Source organism: Peromyscus eremicus, chromosome 13 (assembly GCF_949786415.1).
Source record: "Peromyscus eremicus chromosome 13, PerEre_H2_v1, whole genome shotgun sequence".
In the NCBI taxonomy this organism is placed as follows: Eukaryota; Metazoa; Chordata; class Mammalia; order Rodentia; family Cricetidae; genus Peromyscus; species Peromyscus eremicus.
The window spans coordinates 54,696,325-54,720,037 of NC_081429.1; the positions used below are offsets into that span (position 1 = coordinate 54,696,325).

The window sequence follows — 23,713 nt, forward strand, 5'->3', positions numbered from 1 at the left end:
TGTTAACTTCTAACACTGGCTGATGCTGACAGCTTAAAAACATGGCCAACCCCGTAAGATGGAGAACTCGGGTTGCTGTCTCCTAGGGTTAAATTTGCTATAGCTTTAGACCTTGACACCAGGTGAATCTATCGGGGAGGACTGGTGTGAGAAGTGACCATAAATAAAGCAATGGCCTGAAACAAAACGGATGGTCGCTTTTATAATGGCAATCCTTATTATGTGAGTTTGTCTAACTGGAATTACACACTACTTAAGAGAGGAGATGGGCTCTCGGCAAACTTTTAGAGATGGTCCCTGCAAAGCAGTCCTTCAAAGGAGATCGCAAAGCTATGGGGCCGAGTTTAATGAAGCTGATTCCCTCCAGCTCTCTCTCCTTTTTGAGAGGTGGGGGGAGAAGGATTGGGTGTCAGGGCAGGATCTCACTGTGTAGCCCTTAACCATCCTGGAACTCGCTATCTACACCAGGCTGACCCTGAACTCACAGAGATCCCCCTGCCTCTGCCTCCCAAGTGCTGGGATTAAACGTATTGGCCCGGCTCCCGGGCCCTCGGGTTCTCAGGAGCTCAGCACAGCTACCCTACCAGTGGCCTGGACGGCGGGCGCTGCCCCGCCCTCCCTGGCAGGGGTGAGTGACAGCGACGACAGCAGGTGCTGCTTCCTTCCGTCCGCGGCTTTTGCGTGCGCCGCCGCGCCGCCGGGAGGGGGAGCCGGGTTTGCACGTGGAAACTGTCTTCCTGTCCTCGAACCAGCCTTCGGGAGTCCCCGTGGGCGGCGCTGGAGCACAGGGTCGAGGTGAGCTCATCCGGAGCTGGAACAGCGACTGCCTGCGGCTTCCTCGGCGGCTTCGGGAGAGGCGAGCGCATCCTACGCCCGTCCCGGGTCCCGGACAGTGCGCGCCGTCCATCCCGGCTCTCCCGTGGGGGGGAGAAGACCTGCGCACAGCGCCTCCTCCGCCCCCCGCACAGCCCGCCCCCCCCCCCAGCACCGCTCGCCCTCCCCCGCCCCCCAGGCCAAGCTCGCCCGGCTCGGAGACGACTGCGCCGCCGCCGCCGCCGCCGCCGCCGCCGCCAGGGGGAGCGAGTCCCCGACGGGAGACGCGCCGCCGGCTCCTCCGCTTCCACGGAACGCGCCTTCCAACTTGAACTTCCCCGCGCCTCCTGCCTCTCTCTGAAGAGCGGAGGGGGAAAGATGGAGACCGAATCCCGGGCGGTGAGTGCTTGGGGTCCCCGGGCGGGCGGCGCGGGTCCCTGCGGGGCTGGAAGGGTGTGCTTTGGAGCCGCCGAAACGCTCGCTTCTGTTCGGTTGGGAGGGAAGGCGGTGCGGCCCGTCGGGGTTGTGTGAAAGGGGGCCGGCCTGGGGTCCCGACTCCGGGGAGCGGGTGGGCAGCGCGGGGGGGCGGAAACGGCCGGGGACCGCGAGGGAGGCTCAGCCCTCCGTGCCCAACGAGCGAGCGGGCAGCCCTGAAACGCCTTCCCGCCCAAAACTGCGGCGCCCTCGACGCTCGCCCGCCCGCCCTGTCGGGGACACGTTCTCGTAGCCCGCGGCCACCCGTCGTGTGGCCGTCGATGCTCCGCCCCGGGGAGGCCTGAGCTCGGGAGGCCGGGGGTGGTCTCTACGCGCGCCCCCCGGCTCAAGCTTGGGGCCCCTGGGCCCGGGGCCTACGGGCCCCAGCGCAGCCTGGTAACGTGCCGCCCCGCCCCCGTGCCGGCCGGCAGCCAATCAGCAGGCGCCAGCCGGGGAGGCCCCGCGGAGCCTGGTAACGTGCCGCCCCGCCCCCGCCCCGCCCCCCGTGCCGGCCGACAGCCAATCAGCAGGCGCCAGCCGGGGAGGCCCCGCCCCCGCGGGCCTGCTGCGCACGAGGCTGCGCACCAGGCGGCCCCGGCGCGTGGTAGGTGCCGTTGAGGGTTCCCGCCACCGCTGCTGGCGGGTTTGCCTGGCAAAATTTCTCGCTGGCTGGCCTTCTTTTCCCTCCCGCACTTTGGTGGGGAGGGGGGGGACCCTCGCGTCGGCGCCTCGCTTCACGATGACCCGAGAGAAGCCGAGGACGTTGTCAGTTCGGCCATGCCCCCCATCGCCTCGACCTGCTGGCCTCGCCGGGGAAGGAGCACCGAGGCGGTGACTGCGACGGTTAGCCCCCACCTCTTCCCTTCGGTCTCTGCAAAAAAAAAAACAATGGTCCAGTTCTAGGCTAAGCCCCAGAGAAGGAGGCGGGGAGGCCCTAGGACTTGGGAAGAGCGTCTTAATAAACGCTTGACCACGAAGCCGAGGGACGCATACTAACAACCCGGGAGCAGCCCCGGCCCCCGTGCTGTGAAACGGTGGACAATGAGAGGTGTCCCCGGTTTCGAGCCACGGCTGATCTCGAGGGAACGTCCATGCCACCTCTCCCCGAGCCTTGTGGCTGCGAACAGTCAAAGGTGTTCTAGAATATGACTGGTACTTCGGTCCTTATCCAAATGTTGAGCACATGCGAGGCAGGTTTCTCCCGAAGCAATGATGGGTGTGTTCGTACAATTCAACAAACACCCATCGAACACTTGCTGTGTGATGTTACTGGTTTACACGTTGTAGTGTTTTAAATATGTAGATGTAGGCAAACTTCCTGCCCACGTGGATATTGTATCGTAGTGCCAAGTGACAGGTGAATAGATGTTATAGTAGAAGGTGGCAAATAGTAAAAGAAAAAAAAAAAAGTAAGCAGATAACATCCACAGCAGAATAGGAGCCTTTAAAACAAGGGAATGAAGTGAATGGGTTGGTTTTTGGTTTTGTTTTATCAATATTTTTCTTTTTCTCATTGACTAACCTCAGGTCTCTTCATTTGGGACTGTTTTCATCCACCTCTCACAGGAAAAATTATGGAGTTTGTCTTCTTTCTTAAACTTGAGGACAAACTAGAACTTCCATTGAAGTCCTTTGTTTTTAGAGAATTTTCGGAAGACTTTTTTTTTAATTAACAAGTTCTATATTATAAATAAATGGGCAAAGAAACAAGGTTTTATCTATTGGAGCTAGAAGACTTTTTCTGGTACAGTGTTTTCTAGAATATCGTTGGTAATGTTTACAATTAAATTTCCTTTGTTGAAATTGTGTTACATGTTACTATTCATCTGTTTCCTTCCATTCTCTAAAATACCATATATTTATCTGTTACTTTGTACTATGATACTATTCATGAGGACAGGGAATTTGCCTTTTTTATTTTAATCACATAAACGTTTAAAATAGTGGTTTTGTTGTCCAACAAAATGGAAAAAGACAAAAAAAATGGAAAAGGACAAATAATAGAAAAGAACAAGCCTACTGTCTAAATTAAAACTTCATTGTGATGTTTCTCAGCAAATTATGAACTTTAGTATTTAGTATTTTTGAAGGACTTAAACTGTCTCAAACGTCTGTTTAGTCTTCCCAGAAAGAAAGTAATATTAGTTTTGTGTGTGTGTGTGTGTGTGTGTGTGTGTTTCTTTATTTTTGTTTTCATTTTACATTGCAAGTCTTTTTGGTTGCCATTATGCAAAGTCTTATACATTGATATTGATACATTAAGCCTTCCAATTTAGAAGTATGAACATAATGGATATGTCCTCAGCTCAATTCTTTGTCATGAAAATGTATAGTTAAGTTTTTAGGTATTTAATGTTTTTCATAATGTTCAGGTTTGTAAATTTTTCACTGATTAACCCTGGCTGGCCTAGAACTGTGCAGACCAGGCTGGCCTTGAAGTCCCAGGAACCTGCCTGCCTCTGCCTCCTGAGGGCAGGGTTGGAGGGGTGCACCACTGCACCCAGCTAGGTGTGTGTTTTGTAAAGATAACTAATTTTCAAATAGATACATGCATTTACAGTTTTGACTTTCAGGCTAACACTATACAAGTTTATTAACCTGTCAGTGTTCTTTAGCCAAAGACTACCAAGAACACATCTGTAATTGAGTTGTGTCTGTGAATTCATTGGAACTAGGAAGAAAGTACACCGTGGGTCCTCTCAGGCGTTAATAACTTGATTTATACAATATAGGCTTTTAAAAAGGATTTCATATAGAAAGGCTTTACCTGGAATGCATGTTGTGAGGAAATGGGAATATTTCTATGATTGTGTTAATTATTTTAAAATAAGATTGATAAAGGAGAAGCAGTTGCTCAAATTATCTAGGATAAAGCAATATTTGGTAATTCTCATGGTTTGGACAGTGTTTTTGTCTTTATCAGTGTTCAGACATGATTAATTTATCTTGATCTATCGTAATTATAGGTTCCCTTGTCTGATGTTGATGTTCTTTAATGAAAGAACATCACTGCCTAACTGTGAGTGCCAGGCTTTTCACACCTGGACAAAATGGCTGGGACAGAGCATCTCCCAGCCATCTGGGTCTTCTTTTCTCCCTCTCTGACTTTTCTATGAAATGAGTGCTTGTGAGGGGGGTTGCTTGTTTGTTCGTTGGTTGGTTGGTTGTTTTTTGTTGTTGTTTGTTTGTTTTTGAGACAGGGTTTCTCTTTGTATAGCCCTGGCTGTCCTGAAACTCACTCCCTAGACCAGGCTAGCCTTGAATTCACAGAGATCCACCTGCCTCTGCCTCCCAAGTGCTGAGATTAAAGGTGTGTGACACCACTGCCCCGCTTACTTATTGTTCTTCCTTAACAAACAGCATACCTCATAACTATTGTAAGTATATTTGAGCAGTACATCTAATATAAGCTCTTCTCTAGCATGAAGTACTTTGTTTCATTTTTATTTCCCCCCAAAACTAATTATAGTTTTCATAATCTTAGAATAAAAGTCAAGTCTAGTAAATGGCATTTTGCCTAGATGACTATTTTGATGGCCCTGCATTAAAACTCATGCCCAGTGCTAAAAGTTTAAAATGACTTTATTTTACAGCAAACAACAAATCAGACGCAAACAGATTCATTATCTCCATCCCCTAATCCTGTGTCACCTGTGCCTTTGAATAACCCAACAAGTGTCCCAAGATACGGAACTGTGATCCCTAACCGCATCTTCGTAGGAGGAATTGACTTTAAGGTATCTGTTTGTGGGTGCAGCATGGTGGGAAAGGAAAGGAGTTTTGTTTTTCTTTACAATTGAATAGTTCAATTTCCAGCAGATATTTCCTATTAGGACTATAAAAATTATATTTGCGTATTGGTTAATAGGCTTAACATTTAAATACAGATAACCCTTTAAACAATTGTGTAGGTTAATTTACATGTGTATTTGGGCAATCTCACATACAAGGAAATTGAGGCTTCTTCAATTGCTGTATGCCCCTTGTTACTTACTGATGGAAATCTACCTTTCTTTAATTTTCTCATTATTGCTCAATATTCTTCGTTTTTCAGCATACTTGTTATACTTTCTTAAATGATGCTCCAGTTGCCTAGATGATAGATTATTTCAATTTTCAAATGAAAACTTAATGTAAATATTTTAATCTTGTAGAACCCTGTGTGTATATGTATATATGCACATACATATGAAATGTTTAAGATTTATTTATTTTATGTATATGGTGCTCTATCTGCATGTACACCTGCATGCCAGAAGAGGTCATCAGATCCCATTATAGATGATTGTGAGCCACCATGTGTTTGCCAGGACTTGAACTCAGGACCTCTGAAAGAGTTGGCAAGACTCTTAACCACTGAGCCATCTCTCCAGCCCCCAAACCCTGTATCTTTATCCCAGCCTTTATCTTGCTTTCCTAAGCCATGTCCTAGACTTCAGTTTCTTACAAATAGCTTTCTTCAATAGGATTTATAATCTGATCATTTAAAAGGCTTTGTGGTCCAAATAGAGAATCTGTACAAAAGTGTACTTAATCAGCTTATCAGCTATTTCATTCTTTCAGAAAAGCATAGTTGAAATTATTTTCAGTATTCCTGCATAAGAGGTAGTAATAGATATGTACAGGAAAGATATTCATGGATATTTTTAATCAAATACCTTTACTGGAGCTGAGGATATAACTCAGTGGTAGAGGTTTGCCTTGCTTGTAGAGGCCCTAAGTTCAATCATGTACACATTCACACTTCTCTTCCAAATGGAGTTATAGAAGCATTTCTAAAGCCGGGTGGTGGTGGTGCACTCAGGAGGTAGAGGCAGGCGGATCTCTGTGAGTTCAAGGCCAGCCTGGGCTACAGAGTGAATTCCAGGAAAGGCACAAAGCTACACAAAGTAACCCTGTCTCAGGGGGAAAAAAACATTTCTATTAGAAATTATACAGAGAGATGCCTTCTGTGATAAAAGGTGCCATTATGTGTAATTTTTGACACTTACTTCCATGTACTCTATCACAATTTAGGTAAAATTACTTTTTCTTTTACTTAAGAAAAATGTTATCCTTAGTGTATTTGCCAAAATAATGATTCTTAAGTATGTGATTGTTTCACTATAAATAAATATGCTTTATAAAATACCTTTGAAAGATTGTCTGTACCTATGGAAAATGTGGGTATTCGTGCTTAGAATTCATTCATATTAAACTTCTTAGTGAACTTTGAAAGTAAGTATTCCATAAATACATTTCGGATAAGTCACTAAAGCACATGAAGGATGATAGGAATCTTAGAGGTCATTGTTTCTATGCAGCCAGAGCATTCAGGTAACAGAATTCTTTCCCTTGAGGCATATCTTTTTCAAAACTACAAATAATTGCCTGTGAGGAAATAATCTGCGATAGTAGCAGTGTCAGACTGTTCCAGACTGTCCCTCTGCAGGTTCAGTCATCTTGACTTTCCCCTTGCTCTGTGAGTTAGTGACTGAAGTAGTGACTCCTCTCCAGAGAAAGGTCTGCATTAACTTTTCTAAATATCTGATAGCAGTTCCCATTCTAGCATTGATTCCATTTTTAGAAGTTCTGTTATTAGAATAAAAGTAATTCACATATTCTTAGATTTAGTGTTTGTCATTGTCCAATTTAACAGGCTGAATGTTATCATGCAAAATAATAAATTGTGTATTTAAGTAAGTGAGTTGACAGTTGACCTCAAAATGAGTGGCTGTGCTGTAAGACATCTTTTGATTGTCCTTTAGGTAAATTTAAAGTTACACTTAGAAGCAAACAGTTGCAACCGAACCCAAAAATCAAATTGCCATGAATTCACCATAAACACTCTGGGACTAGCTCTTGTTTGTTATCTTCTCTATACCAGATATTCCCAAACCATCTTTGTACACATCTTGAACATTGTGTCTATTATACCTATTTTATTGTATCATCATAATGTCTGTAGTTAGCTAAAATGTATGTTGACTACAGATAAAATACTTGTAATTTGAAATATTATAGTCACTTTGTAACTTCTTATAGCAAATTCAAATATTTGGGGGAAATATATTCCTTTCCTAAGGCCTGATTCTTCCTAAAGACTGTGTTGATTACCGTAAAGTGACTGGATTAGGCCATTGTGACTTGGTTTCACTGCTGGAATTGCTGCCCTTCCCAAATACTAGAGGCAACAGTAATGCAGCCAAACTATGGGTTTAGGATATGCAATCCAGCATTAGCATTCTTAAAGTCACTAAAAGATTCCTTTACATAGTTAGCGTTCTTTGCAGGTTTAGAATAATTCACTTTAAAATCGCTACTTAGCTACTACGTAAAGCAAAGTACATAGATTTTAGTAACAATGGTTTTGCCTATTTTTCAATAATGAGAGATACTCTAACTTGTTTTCTATATTTTTTATGTCTCCACAACAAGCATTGGAGTTGTTTATCTTTTATTGATTAAAATGTTTTTTAATGTTTTCTTTTTATTCCATTAGACAAATGAAAATGATTTAAGAAAATTTTTTTCCCAGTATGGGTCTGTAAAAGAAGTGAAGATTGTTAATGACAGAGCTGGAGTATCCAAAGGGTTAGTATCATTCACATAATACATATATTAATGAATTGTATTTCGTTGGGTTAGGTTTTGTATGCTAATATACTTTGTCTCCATTTTCGAAGAATTTTATGCCCTCTTGTTTTCCATACATTTGCTCTGTGTGTGTGTGTGTGTGTGTGTGTACTTTATTGAGGTAAAGAGGGACTCTATAATACTTCTTAATCTAAAAACTTACTTTTTCATGGACCAAAGGGCCATTCAGTATAATATGACAAAAAAATGTTGAAGGGCAAATTGTATAGTAGCTAAAGAAGCAGAAACTGAAAGAACAGATGCTTCTGGAATTGTGTTCTTGCTTTGATCTATAAGAGGGTTTATTTGAAAATTGCCGATCTGAAAGAATGTCTGTGGTCTGTGGTTCAGAATCTAGTTAAGGAACAAATGAAAAGTGCCACTCTAAGAAGAATGACAAATTGTCAAATCAAAAAGAATTGTGGTAATTTGAAAGAGAATGGCCCCCATAGGCTCATGTATTTGAATGCTTGGTCACAAAGTAGTGGTACTTTTGAAAGGGTTTGGAGGTGTGGCCTTGTTGGAGAAAGTGTCACTAGGTTTGGGCTTTGGGCTAAGCCCAAACCAGGTCCAGTGTCTCTCTCTCTTCCTGCTGTCTGTGGATCCAGAGGTCAAACTCTCAGCTCCTTCTCCAGCACCATGTCTGCCTGCATGCTACCATGCTTCCTGCCATGATAACAGTGAACTAAACCTCTGAAGCTATAAGCAAGCTACACTTAAAAGCTTTTCTTTATAAGAGTTGTCATAATCATGGTGTCTCTTCACAGCAGTAGAACAATGACTAAAACAAGAATAAATATTGAAATTAGTAGACTGTGTAATATATAGAGAGCTGTTTCAGGATTTCTCTGTGTACAAAATCCGAAATTTTCTGAGAGGGAAAAGGTAGTTTTGCATAGTGCATTCACATAAGGAGTTTTGTTGCAAAGTTAAAAGAAAATAGATAAGGCAGTGGAGGTAAATAGAGGATTGTGTTTGTTTTCTTCAAATAAAGAAATATATTTACAGGATTAATAGAAGAAACCAATAAGATAGAAACAATTTTAATGAGGAATGACATGGAAAAATGGCAGGAGCTAATGTGGAAGATACAGTGTTTTCACAGGGAGACTGTTTTTAATTAACAAGCCTTCCTGAGACTGTCAGACAATATTAAGATGAGTTGAGATTGTATCTTTCTCATTTAGCTAAAAGAATTTACATTATTTTGGTAATACTTTTATCATTGAAAAGCATGGAAAGTCAGATGTAATCCAATAAATATTCTGGAGACTGAGGCAGGAGGCTTGCAAATTGGAGCTCAGCGTGGGTTACTGCCCTCTTCAACCAAAAAAAAAAAAAAAAGGTCAAGGCTATTGCTTAGCATGCACAAGGCCCTGGATTCATCCCTGGAACCACAGAAAAGAAAGGGAAGGGAAGGAGATAAAGGAAAACTCAGCTGAGATATTAAATTAGAAGCTGCCTTTCTATGACACATGAATAATATATTAATAATAATAATAAATAATAATCAGGGTAATAAAAGAGTCTATTCCAGAAAGAGAAAGGTTAGAACTTACAGAACAGGTAATAGGGCAGGACAGCCGAGAAACGGCCCAGAGAGTAACAATTATAGTTCAGAGAGCCTGAAAACGACCTGCCCTGTCTCTTGAATGTGAAAGAACTGTGGAGGCAATAAGGAAGGGCTAGACCCACTGACAAGTTCAGACAACATAAGATTCTAACAGTAAAGAATATGATGGTCAATCTTCCTTGGCTAGAAGACAGCCATCTCTGAGGATAAGTAGTGGAGACTAACAACCTTGAGCCTGAGGTTAGCCCATTCTCCAACTCTTAGAGCCACAGCTAGGCACATGACTTACCCTCTGACAAGCTAGAGAATACCAAAAGTCAGCCCGCAACTTCTGCAGCCTCCTCTCTCGTAGAGAGTAATTTTTAATGGGATTTGAAAGCACGAAGACTAGTCCTCTGAATTACACTTCAGTGCTCTGTTTGTCTCCTACTCCTCAAAACACTTGGGAACACTATTTGGCTTAGGCAATAGCTGTGCCAAGTTGTTCAGAGTATGGAATTTCTGGAACATGGAAGACGCTACGTGGCCTACAAGTACAGTGCTAACTGTGGCCAGAGAGGCTCCTGGGGTACAATAAAAGCAAAAATCCTCAGGCAAAGACAGCTTGGGGCATGTTGACCCTTGGCTAGCGCAGGCTCACCACTAGCCTAATCTTAGGACAGACCGGGACTCCCCGTTCAGCTGCACACTGCCTTTCCCAGGTTAGAGGACCGGAAAGAAGCTGCTCCAATAGTTTGTCTTCGTCGTTTTCCTTTGCTTGTGGATGTTTGGGGCCTTGTATTTATCCTTTTTCTTTAGATGTTTTCTCTTTTATTCTTCTCACATTTAATTTTGCTTACACATTTTTCCTTTAGTGTGCAATCAGAATGATTTCATCTCCGCTCTTCCCTCCCCACTTCACGGTGTATTTCTGTACTCCTTTTCCTCTCTGCCATTTAAACTTGTGTCTCTTCTTTCTCCCCTTCCCAGCCTCCTCTCATGGCAGTAATTTACTATTTTTATATTTACCCTAAGGTTTTAACTTATACATGTATAATGGCTTATACATTACTTTTGCCCTTTTCTGATTTGTGGTCATTGACATTATATTAGTATCAATCAATTTTAAGTATATTTCCCATCTGTTTTGATTCAGTATTCTAGCTGGTAAAGCCATTTGTTTTCTCCTTAGTGGGTGGTAATGGAGGTTACGCCATCAAGAGATATCCATAACAGTAGATGAAACATGAAAAGGCAAGGGAGCACCCGTAAGATCAAAACTTCTTAATTATCTAATCTAAATATAATAAGTAAAATACTGAACAAGGAATTCAAAAATCTTCTTGTAAAATGACCAGTAACTTCAAACTGTATGCAAACAAGCAAATGAGTAACATAAGCATCTCAGTTCAAGCCTGTGCTGGTTTGAATGAGAATGGCCCCCAAGGGGAGTGGCACTATTAGAAGTTGTGGCCTTGTTGGAGGAAGTGTGCCACTGTGGAGGTGGGCTTTGAGAGCTCATATATACACTCAGGCCACGCCCAGTGAGAAAGTCCATTTCCTCTTGCCTTTGGATCAGGCTGTGGAATTCTCCAGCACCGTGTTGCTTGCAGACAGCCATACGCCCCGCCATGATAATAATGGACTAAACCTCTGACACCCTAAGCTGCCACCTCAATGAAACGTTTTCCTTTATAAGAGTTGCCATGGTCATGGTCTCTTCACAGCAATAGACATCCTAACTTAAGACAAAGACCTAAATAACAAAATCAGAAACAAGCATGAGACAGGCTCTCAAGGCTGCCACTGAGGTCAATGGAAATAAGCAACAAGGTGTTGTATTTGCCTTCTTCTTAAAACACTGGGGAACACTATCACCACCGTACTACTGAACCAAAATCTGGTGAGGGAAGGAACTGAGAAAATTCACTGCTTAACTCAGCACGGTTGTGCCAAAAATTTAGTACAAAAGGTAATTGATCCAAACTAGGCAGTACATCCCCCAATCTAATTTAATAGTGTGAACTGAGATTGGTAGTTAAACCTCTCCCATCAGCACACTATAGTACATGAAGTATCAGTGAGGGAAAGAATTCAAAACTCATTCTACCAAAAATAAAATATGTCCAATGTGATTTTTTTTTTGTCATTTTGTTTTTGGGTTTTGGGAGTTTTTTTGTTTTGTTTTCATTTCTTAGTCTGTACTCTTGCAAAAATGTCTTGGAATGGTCTTGCTTTAGTTTGTACTGTGCATGGTTAGGCTGTATGATTGTTCTATATTATTCTCCACCCATTCTGACATTTTCTACTCTGAATCCTTACATTCAGCCCATGCAGTTTCCCTCTCATTTTCTTTCTCTCTTCCCCATATCCACTCCACTTTTACTTATTCACTATAACCTTCCAAAACCTTAAATTCTGAAAATTGCCTGACTTTCCCTTCCCAGATATTTTTCCTCCCTCGTATTTTTTCCTAATACTGATACCTAGCCTTATTCAGCCTATAGTCCCTCCACTCTTAATCCTAGTAACTAATATCCTAGTCATACCATCCTGGCTTATTGATCCTCCGGTAGTTATTGAAGTTATATTTAACTAGCTAGTATGATGTTTGTGTTGTAGACCTACCCAGCATTTATGGTTGCTTTTGCAGTTAATACTATACTCTGGAAGTAGTAAAGAGTGTGCCCTGAGCACATGAGCTGAGGACTTCTGAACTATGCGCCTCCACTCTACCACAATCTAGCCCCATTTAAATATTACAAATAATTAAAGGATACAGCTGATAAAAACTCCAATCAATAAAATAACCACAGATCCATAAGTCTTAATTTGGTAATTAAGAAACATAAAGGCAGAGCCAGGCGGTTCTCTGTGAGTTCGAGACCAGCCTGGGCTACAGAGTAAATTCCAGAACAGGTGCAAAGCTACACAGAGAAACCTTGTCTCTAAAAGCAAAAAAAAAAAAAAAAAAAAAGAAAGAAAGAAAGAAAGAAAGAACACGTGAAAATCACACAGTGCTACACCCCCAAAAAAATTATAAATGGCTGCAAATGAGAGTAAATTAGATGAAATTCAAGATGGGGAATGAAAAGAATGTTTAATAAAACAAAACAGTATAAAAATAAACCGTTAAATTAATTCAAAGAGAATATAAACAGCTAACTGAAATAAGAAAGTCAGTACATGATATGATAAATTTACTAAAAAGTACTGAAAACCTGAAGAACTCAATATGTCAAATAAATTCAGTAGGAAGCTTTACCAATAGAATGGGTCAAATGGAAACAAGAGAGATGAATTAGAATTCCTGAATCAACAAAGAAAATAATAAAACATAAATACAGCATGAGTTCTATGTACAACATTAAAAATTTACAATCATTGGAGTAGCAAAACTCCATTTTAAGGGCATAAAAATATTTTGATAGAATTATAGCAGAAAACTTCCAAATCTAGAGAAATAGATGACCATCTGTCTTAGTTTCTTTTCCTATAATTGTGGTAATAAAATATGCTGACAAGAGCAACTTCTGTGGCACAAAGTTTGTTTTGGCTCACAGTTTAAGGGTACAGTCATCATGTGGGGAATTCAAGGCAGCCAGAATTTAAGTGGCTGACCACTTTGCACAATCAGAAAGAGGCAACAAGTGCCCTCTGACTGTGGGCAAGTCTTTTTACCTCAGTCCAGTCAAGATAGTCATCCCCAGGCACGTCCAGAGGCTGTCGTAACCAAGCTGATTCCTCACACGTGTCTAGAGGCTTATCTCTAAAGTGAGGCTAGATTCTGTCAAGTTTACAGTTAACTGTAGTACTCAACTCAGGAGGCATATAAAAAACAAAATGGACAAGAAGAGAAAAGTTTTCCATAGCCTATTATAATTAAAACACTAAGTACAGAGAATGAAGAAAAATATGGAAAGTCACATATAAAGGCAGACCTGTCAGCACTAATCCATTTCTCAACAGAAGCCTTTAAAGCCAGGAGTTTATGGAACGATGTATTTCAAGCACTGGAAGGTAATTATTAAGCTAAACAACTATATCCAGCAAAGTAGGTCATAATTTAAGTTTCTATGATAAAAACAAGCAGAAGGAATTCATGACCACTTAGGCAGCATTACAGAAGATAATTGAATATTTCAGGAAAAAAAGCCAAAAATAACTCATCCAGGACACTACAAGAAAGAGTAAACTGCCCTAGAAGAGTAGTTAAGGAATAGAAAGAAGACCAAACACTAGAAATTTAACAAATAACAGGAATTAGTACACCTTTCGAATAGTAAGTTTGAATATTAATGGACTAAATTCTACAATAAAAATATACAGAGTAGGTTGAGTTAAAAAATAGACTCTTTATTGCCTACAAGACAAACCCTATAATCTAAGACAAGTGTAGTCTAAGGATGAAAGGGTGAGAAAATGTTCTCCAAGCAAATGGAACTAAAAAGCAAACAGTTGCTGTTCTGTGTCTGAAGAAAGACTTCAGAACAAAGTTGGAAGAGATAACAAATGTTCATACTGATTAAGGAGACAATTCATCAAGAGAAAATGTTCTAAATATACATGCCTCAAACACTGATGCACTTAATTTCATAAAACAGGAACTGCTGGTATACAAAGACACAGACTAACCCTAACACAATAATAATGGGTCATTTCAGTCCTCTAGTCTCAGCAGAAATAAATCACTCTAGCAGAAAATAGTAAGGACCATGTGAGTTAAATGACATCATAGATCAAATCGACCTAACAGACATCTACAGAAATTCCCCTGAAACACTGCAGAATACACATTGTTCAAATTGGCCCAGAAAACTCTCTCTAAAATATATTATAAATAGGATACAAAGCAAGACTTACCAAGTATAAGAAAACTGAAATGTTTTTGTATCCTGAGCACAGTTAAAGCTATAAACAAACAGTAAGAGAAACTTTAGAGCATTATGAACTCATAGAGACATAGCATTTTATAGAATAATGATTGCGTCATCGGAAAATTAAGGAAATTTATAAATTTCAAGAAATTAATAAATGTGAAGTGACACATAAATGCATGAAATAGAATGAAGGCATTCTTCATAGAGGGATATTCATAGCTGAAAATATGAACATTTAGAATCAGATTTCAGATAAATAATAGTCCCCCTTGTAGCTATAGAAAAGAATAAGAACAAACCAAAAAAGTTAGTAGAAGCAAAGAATCATGATCAGCACAGAAATTAATAAAATGGAAATGGGGAAAAAAAGAACCAATTTAACAGAATACTTTGGAAAGATAAACAAGATCCATAATTACTTAGCCAGACTAGCCAAAAAAGAGAAGACCCAAATTAACAAAATTAGAAATTAAAAGGGAAGAGATTGCAACAGATACCAATGAAATTCAGAAAATTATTAGAGCATATTTTAAAGCTTATATTCCACCAAATTAGAAAACAAAAAAAGAAATTTGCAGACAACACAACATAGACAATATTTTTCAAAAATAAACCAGTATGTAACAGCAACAATGAGGTACAAAAATAAACAACAAAAACCTCGACTGGTTTATAAGAGAGAGAGTGGGGCTGGAGAGATGGCTCAGTGGGAGGAGCACTCGTTGCTCTCAGAGGACTCCAGGTTCAGTTCTTAGAACCCATGTCAGAATCACAGTCACCTGGAACTCTAGCTCTAGGGATCTGATACCTTCTGGCTTTTGTGGGCACCATGCACATAGATTCATGTAAGCAAAACACTCATACACATAAAGTAAATGTAATTTTTTTAAAAATACGTAATTTTTAAAAAAATTAAAAATAAAGGATGCAGAAATAAACCAACTTAGCTACAGCCACCTGATCTTTTGCAAAGACAAAACTTTGCATTGGTGCAGGTAAGCCTTGTCAACAAATGTTACTGGCAAATCTGGATAGCTACATGTGAAAGACTGAAACTAGATCCCTATCTCTCACCCCATACAAAAATGCAACTCCTTAAGACTGGAGATGGAGCTCAGTAGGTAAGAGCATGGCTGCTCTTAAAAAGAATTCAGATTCTATTTCCAACACATGGTAACTCACAGCCATCTGTAACTAGTGCCTCTTCTGTCATCTTTGGGCACCATGCACATAAATTAAAATAAAAGTGTGACCCCAAATGTTAAAAAGTCTTAATAATGTAAGACCTGAAATTAATATTAACAGAAGGAGACATTTCAAGATATTGGCATAGGCAAGCACTTTCTGAATAGGACTCCAGTCACTCAGGAAATAGCACCAACAATTAACAACTGGTATTTCATTAAATTCAGAAGCTTCTGCACAGCAAAGGAAACAATTGAGTGACGAGATAGCTTACAGAATGAGCTGTCTGTACAGATGCCACCTTTACATCAGATGGGATTATTATCTAGAATATACAAAAAATTAAAAACTAAAAACACAAAACAAAGCAATTCAGTCTATAAATGAGTTAGTGAAATAAAAAGACAGTGTTCAAAATACAAATTACAATTGGCCAATAAATGTATAGGGAAATATTTAACCTCATACCATCAGAAAAATATGAATAAAAATTACATTGAGATTCCATCTTATGCCAGTCAGAATGGTAGTCACCAATAAAACAAATACTAGCAATGATGCAGACAGAAAGAAATCCTTATCTACTGCTGGTGAGCCAAGTCCAGCCATGGTGGAAGTCAGTATGGCAGTTCTTCAAATAAATAAAGATGAACCTATCATGTGACAAAGGTATACAGCCCCTTAGTATTTACCCAAGAGACTCCAAGTCAGTGTATGTCAGATAGTAGTGCTTACTGCAGCACTGTTCACATTACTAAGTTATGGAGCCAACCTAGGTATCCACAACAGAGGTGTGGGTAAAGAAATGTATGTACACAGCCATGAGGAAGAATGAAGCCATGTGATTTGCAGGAAAATTGATGCAACTGGTGATGTGTTAAGCAAATTAAATAAGTCTTAGACAAATATGTGTGGGCCCTAGACTTTATATATAGATAACATAAAATAAGCACCCTGATACTGGCACAAAAGCAGATACAAAGACCAGAGGGATAGAGGACCCAGAAATAAGCCACTTGATTTTCAACAAACATCCCCAAAACATGAACTGAAGAAAAGGCAAATGGTTCTGGGAAAACCAGGTATTTACATACAGGAAAACGAACCTAGATCATCTCTCACCCTATACAAAAATCCATTCAAAATGTCTAGAGGCCCTTAATGAAAGATTTGAAATTTTAAAACCAGTAAATGAAAATACAGGAAAAAATACTTGAAGATACAATCATAAGCCAAGATTTTGTGTAAAGGACACCACTAGCTCAGTTGGAGTTCTTTACACATGAAAGTGAGAAGGGAACCAAAGGGGAGAAAGGAAGAGGAAATGAGAGAGTTAATGGAGTGTAAAAATAATATTGAATGCTTGCCCTCATGCGAAGTGCAAGTTTGTGTGTATGACTATCTATATCAGAAGGGAGACTGTTTAAGGAATGCACTGGCAGGAATGAGGAAGCACAAGAAAGGATCGTAGGGAGTCAATATGACCAAAGGATACTAAATGCTGTTTATGAAGATGTCACAATGAGCTGGGTGTTGTGGCACACACCTGTTGTGTAATATTATTATAAGATGTGTTACATTTGTTTATGCTCTGGAACATTTGTTTTAATGATGCAAAGAAGTGTTGCAATCTTTTATGTTGCATTTGTTTAACTCTGTGAAGCTGTGTTACTTTGCCTGTCTAAAACACCTGATTGGTCTAATAAGAGTTGAACGTCCAGTAGCAAGGCAGGAAAAAGAATAGGCAGGATTGGCAGGCAAAGAGAATAAATAGGAGGAGAAATCTAGGGAGAAAAGACCAAGAAGCAAAGGAGGAGGACACCAGGGGCCAGACACCCAGCTACAGCCAGCCACAGAGTAAAAAGGAAAGAAAAGTATATAAAGTAGAGAAAAGTAAAAGCCCAGAGGCAAAAGGTAGACGGGATAATTTAAGGAAAGCTGGCAAGAAACAAGCCAAGCTAAGGCCAGGCATTCGTAAGAAAGAATAAACCTCCATGTGTACTTATTTGGGAGCAGGGTGGTGGGTCCCCCAAAGAGTAAAAAGAGTGAAAAAACAACCAACAACACACACCTTTAATCCCAGCACTCAAGAGGCAGAGACAAGTGGATCTCAGTGAGTTTGAGACAGCCTGATCTACAAAGTGAGTTCCAGGACAATGAGGACTGTTACACAGAGAATCCCTGTCTTAGAAAAACAGAAGAAGAAAATGTCACAATGTAACCTATTATGTTTAAAAATCAATTAAAAGACCAAAAATAGTTGAGTAAAGGCATTTCAGAAAACTAAGCACACACGCAAGCAAGCTGTATTCTATCCAAAAATTACTGTAAATAATTATTTAATGTTTGGACTAACAGATAAGAGAATTTTATTCTTTAAAAAAAAAAGTTACTTTGATGTTAGTGGTGTAGCCAGGTAGTAGAACACTTGCATAGAATGAGTGAGGACCTTTCTTCCCCAGCACAAAAATAAACATTAAACAAGAAGGAATACTATTAAACAATATCAGTTATAAAATAGTAATCATGATGTTTAGCATTATTTAATATCTAAACAGGACTCATACATGTTAGCTATGTACTTTATTTCATTTTTCCTATAATTTAGCATGACATACATCATTACATGTATCTTATTTCTTTTCCTTTTTTTTTTTAACCCTTAGAAAACAGTTTTGCTGTATATCCCAGTCTGAGCTGGAATTCAGAATTCTTTTGCTTCTGCTTCCTGATTGCTGGGGTTATTTGCATGTAAAAATCAAATACAAAAAAAATAGGTTGTATTTTTACTGCTGTTTGCGAAATATAATAGTTATATTGCTAGTTTATGTGTAACAATAATAATTAAATGATGGATTTGTAAAGACCTATACAAATACAAGAAATTTTGTATTGAAACTTTTATTGTTAACATTTTTCTACTTTGATTCCTCTAAGGCAAACATGTTATTTTTATAAGGTTGGTTGGTTGGGTTTTTTATTTGCTTGTTTTTAAGGAAATTACAGGGCAAAAATGTATTCTGTGGTAAAGTGTAGCTAGAGTTTTCCTGCCTGGCCCACAGTCAGGGCAAATCTCTTTCACCTGCCAGTCCCACAGCCTCTCAGACCCAACCAAGTAAACACAGAGACTTATGTTGCTTTCAAACTATATGGCCGTGGCAGGCTTCTTGCTAACTGTTCTTATAGCTTAAATTAATCCATTTCCTTTAATCTATACCTTGCCACATGGCTCGTGGCTTACCGGCATCTTCACAAGCTGTTTCTCATCGTGGCGGCTGGCAGTGTCTCTCTGACTCAGCCTTCCACTTCCCAGCTTTATTCTCCTCCTTGCCCCGCCTATACTTCCTGCCTAGCCAACGGCCAATCAGTGTTTTATTGATTAATTAGCAACACATTTGCCATACATCCCACAGCAGTAAAGCACCTGCCTTGATGCACAAGTCCTTGGGTTTCATCCACAGCGTGGAGTGGGGGAAAGAAAAAGAAAGATGCCAAAGATGATGGCCCTATTCTGAAACCTGTTGCATCCCAATCTTTAAGGCAGAACATGAATGCATCAAAACGCTAATACTGTTTGAAGATGCCTCACTTCTTTATTCTCTCGGTCCCTGTCACTTTGAAAAGCAAGGATGACAGTATTAATCTATGGTTCCCACGCTGATACAGCATACCTACAGTGGCAATACTTAAAAAGTAAAAATGTTATTACAGGTTTAGGCTTATAGTTCAGTGGTTTAAAAAAAACTTACAGACCCTAGATTCAATCGCCAGAACTGCAAAATAAAATTTAATGTAATATTCTAAGAAAATGTTAATAATTTAATGCATTTACTTAGGTATGGTTTCATCACTTTTGAAACTCAAGAAGATGCACAAAAAATCTTACAAGAGGTAAGATCTTTCACTGTATTTAACTTCTGATTTGGAACTTCTTTCTTTGGAACTAATCTCTTATGATAATATAATGGTAGAGGACAAACCAGTGATCTACATATATGTATATATACATATATGTATGTACATGTGTGTGTTTATAGGTATCTTAAGATTGCTGTTGGCCTCTAAGAAATAGTCTGAAGAACAAGACATTCCAAGTCATTACATGAGGATGGTTGTTAAGTTATAATATATTTTATTTACTTAAACTAGTAATTTAAGAATGTATCTCTGTGATATGTAAATGGTTTTATATAATTCTTTAGAAACACTACAAATGTAGATTTCTAGAATAAGATTACCTGGTATTATTTCCTTCCTATGAAAAACTACATAAACCAGTAACATTCTTTGATAAAATGTCTATAGCCTGTAGTTCATTTTGATATCTTTTAACTTATGGCAAGTATAACATTTAACCTTTTTAGAAAAAGATAGTTAAATTATGTGTTATAAGATAATACACAGTCAGTTCTTATCCACTTTTGTTCTATGAAGTCACCATATAACTGGATTAGTGGATACTGAACTTCTGGTGTTCCTAGTTACAATACAAGATAAGGTTCCAAAAGACCTTTAATCACAATATTGCCACCAGTACATCAACATAGAACCTGGTTTCATGTGTTGCTATTTAAAGAAATTGTGTTAGCAAAACTTTTTATTGCTTGTCACAAAGATCTGAAAGAGACTGGAAAGATGGTCTCAGTTCATGGGGTCATAGGTTTCAGCCATAGCTGGCTGAGTCTGTTGCTGTGGGCCCTAGGACAGTGAATGTCAAGGAAGCAGAGACTTAACTTAGGAAGAGATCTATGATGAGCTATAGTTCTCAAGAATATTCATACCAAGACTTGCTTCCTTCAGCGAAGTCATCTCCCAATAATGGTTTTAGATTATTAACCCAGCAGCAGTAATCTGTTAAATCCAATCCCTTATAATCTGATCACCTCCTATGGTTGAATCTATCAGTTGAGACAAAGTATTCAACACATGAACTTTTTTGAGAGGGGAGTGGACACTTCATATCGAAGCCATAATAAACAACATATTTAATAATTGTTAATCATTAACATTGTATTCATAGCCAATGGGACTATAATACCTGAATTCAGCATAACAATACATTTCTCCATAAAATATATGACAACCTCCGTGTGCTTAGGGACATTAGCTGGTACTTTAGCACCTGTGAGCCATTTTATTTATTTCACATAATGTGAAAAGCATATCTAAAAAGGACACTTGATTAGAATATGATATCTAGAGGAAGGAAAAACATCACTTTGATCTTAACTGGGTTCTTTTGTGTTGGACTACTCACATTTTCTGTACATGTTCACAGATAGTCTTGAAATAACTACAAATAGTGGTTTGGAAATTGCAAATAAATTTTAGAGAATATCTAAGTTGCAAATACATAATCAGTAACTAATGATGATGGTTACTACATCACCTAGATTCATAGCAGTAGAACCAAGATAAAGATAGTTACTTGAACCCAGACCATCTTTTGAGGCATACTTGATTCCCAATACTACATAAGCCAGGCAATGTGGCACATGCCTGTAATCGCAGCACTTGAGAGTTAGAGGCAAAAGGATCACAAGTTCAAAGTCATATGATAATGTATCAGATTTGAGGACAGCCTGGGGTTCATGAGATCTTGTATTTTAAAAAAGAAAAAGAAAAAACTCACACAATGTCTGCTGTTTTATACCGGTTTTTCTTCACTGGTTTTACAAATCATGGTGTCAAATGATTTTACAAATCATGGTGATGGGCTTTTTCCTTTATTTTAGGCTGAAAAACTTAATTATAAGGATAAGAAACTGAACATTGGTCCAGCAATAAGAAAACAACAAGTAGGGATTCCTCGTATGTATTGAGAACTAATGTATTTTTTAATGCTTTGCATGATTTTTGTGAAATATTAGACTCTTCTAGACCTTTTATTAAAATACCTTGTTTCTTTAAGTTATTTTAGCAAAATTGGTAGCTTATATAATTATTTTTAACAAATTAAAATATCTTAGTTTGAGGTATAGAGGAAATATACATGAACAATATTAAGTATATTCTATATAATGGTGGATTAAATGAAAAATACTTTTTAATTAGCATAAAAAGTACTGTTTCATAATAGCATTTTCTTTTTATTGAAAATTCATACAATATATTCTGATCATGGTTTACCCTCCCTCAGGTCTTCTCCACCCATCCAACTCCACCCCTTCTTTCTTTCTCTCTCTTTAGAAGACAAACAGGCAAATAAAAAATAAACAATTTTTTAAAAAGTGAAAAAGCACAAGAAACACAAACAGAGACACAAAAACAAAACCCATAAAAACAGAGTCAGAAAGCATAAAATATACAAGTAAAAGATAAATAAGATTTTTTTTAAATTGTCCAAAGAACAATATTGAGGTCAAAAAAATCTACAAAAATACTGTTAAATTCATTTTGTGTTGACTGTCTACTGCTGGGCATGGAGCCTACTCTTAAGTGTGGTTTGTATACCCAGTGAAACTCCATTGGGGAAAAGAGTTTGCCTTTGTAAGCAGTTGTCCACTGCAGACAGCTTCTTGGTTAGGGATGGGAGCTCATGTCCACTTGCTCACCTTAACGCTGGGACCCGTCTGGCTTGAGCCTGTGCAGGCCCTGTGCATGCTACCACTGTCTCTGAGTTTGTGTGGGTCAGTCCTGTTGTGTCTAACACGGTTTCCTTGGTGTCACTTCATCCCACCTGGCTCTTGGAATCTTTCCACCTCCTATTTTTTCTTTTTTTTTTTTCATTTTTCTTATTAAGAAATTTTCTACTCACTCTACATACTATCCACAGATCCCCCCTCCTCCCTCCTTCCTCCTCCCACTCACCCCCATCCCTTTTTCCCAAGCCGCCCCGCATCTCCACCTCCTATTCTACATAGCTCCCTGAGTCCTGATGGAGGGGAGGGAGAGTTGATGAAGGCATCCCATTTAAGATGTTCCAAAAGTGTTTCCAAAGTCTGTCACTCTCTGTCTGTACATTGTCCTGTCATGGGTCTCTGTATTAGTTCCCATCTCCTGCAGGAGGGATGATCACCTTCTCCGATGATGGCTGAGCAAGGGAACTGACCTATAGGTATAGGGGAATGTCATTAGAAGTCATCTTATTGCTGTGCTTCTTTAGCAGAATAGTAGTATTTGGTTTTTCCCAGGGTCCATGGCCTATCTAGTCACCACCCCAGCCGTGTCAGTCTTGGGTTCCATCTTGTGGGATGGGCCTGAAATCCAGTGAGATAGTGGGGGGACTCTCACGTTTGTTCCACTCTTGCACAGGGTATCTTGCAGGCAGTTAACTGTGGTAGACTGCAGGGTTTGTAGACATGCAGAGTACTTTCCAGTACCCCAAACACTAGGCAATAGGAGTGAAGGCTGTGGGTAGGCACCAGCTCAACCTTTCTGTGTTCAGTAAGATAGTTCAATGTTGTATTGAACACTTACCATCAGTTTGTGGAGAGCAAACAATAGTCTTGGCAATAACCTGAGTTGTTTGAGGATTTCCATTTGGGCCCCTTCGGTCAACAACTCAGACAACCCATTCCTGGCGGTGTAGGCTTTACTTAGTAACTAGAGGTCTCTAGTTGGGATATAATCCTCTCCCCCATTGCTTGGTGACTTCATTTAGACTTCTTTGATAAATGTATATATTTTAAGAAGCTTCTGTAGTAGATCTCCATATGACCCCTCAAATGGCCCTTAATTACTTGTCTCTCTCCATTTTATCTTCTTTACCCCAATCTTCCCTCCCCCTCTTCTTTTAATCTTCCCATTTCAGTCTCTCCCCACACCCCCATCTCTCCATAACTATATATCTTCCTAGGGAATCCTCCTCTTCCCACCTTGTCCCTTATTCTAAACCTACGCTTCATGATTATACAGATTGTAACATGTCTATTTAAAGTCTTAAAAGCTAACATCTGCATGCAAGAGAATGCATACTATGTCCTCTGGGGTTTGGGTTACCTCACTTAGCTCACTCAAGATGATTTTTTTCTAGCTTCATCCATTTACCTACAAATTTCATGACTTTTTTAACAGCTGGATAATATTCCATTATGTAAATGTGCCACATTTTCTTTATCCATTCATCTGTTGGTGGACAACTAGGCTGTTTGCAGGTCCTGGCTTTAACAAATAAAGCTGCTATGAACGTAGTTGAGAAAGTGTCTCTGTAGTAGGAGGTAGAGTCCTTTGGGTATATGCCCAAGAGTGGTAC

The 23,713-nt window shown here is 39.6% G+C and overlaps 1 protein-coding gene across 7 annotated transcripts in view; it reads left to right on the forward strand.

Annotated features, from left to right (window-relative positions):
- The first annotated feature begins 1,061 nt into the window (after positions 1–1,061).
- Positions 1,062–23,713, forward strand: part of Boll (boule homolog, RNA binding protein) — a 90,013-nt gene continuing 67,361 nt past the window's right edge. For 6 of the 7 annotated variants that reach the window (XR_009382552.1, XR_009382553.1, XM_059278199.1 and 3 more), the window contains exons 1-5: positions 1,898–2,130; positions 4,881–5,024; positions 7,769–7,860; positions 19,356–19,410; positions 21,255–21,330. Coding sequence is in view for 5 of the 7 variants with exons in the window: in XM_059278199.1 (XP_059134182.1) it covers positions 2,065–2,130; positions 4,881–5,024; positions 7,769–7,860; positions 19,356–19,410; positions 21,255–21,330 (433 nt within the window). In the remaining 2 variants the exon portion in view is untranslated. Of the gene's footprint in view, positions 1,213–1,897; positions 2,131–4,880; positions 5,025–7,768; positions 7,861–19,355; positions 19,411–21,254; positions 21,331–23,713 lie in introns of those variants that run through there. The other variant, XM_059278200.1, reaches the window with a different exon arrangement.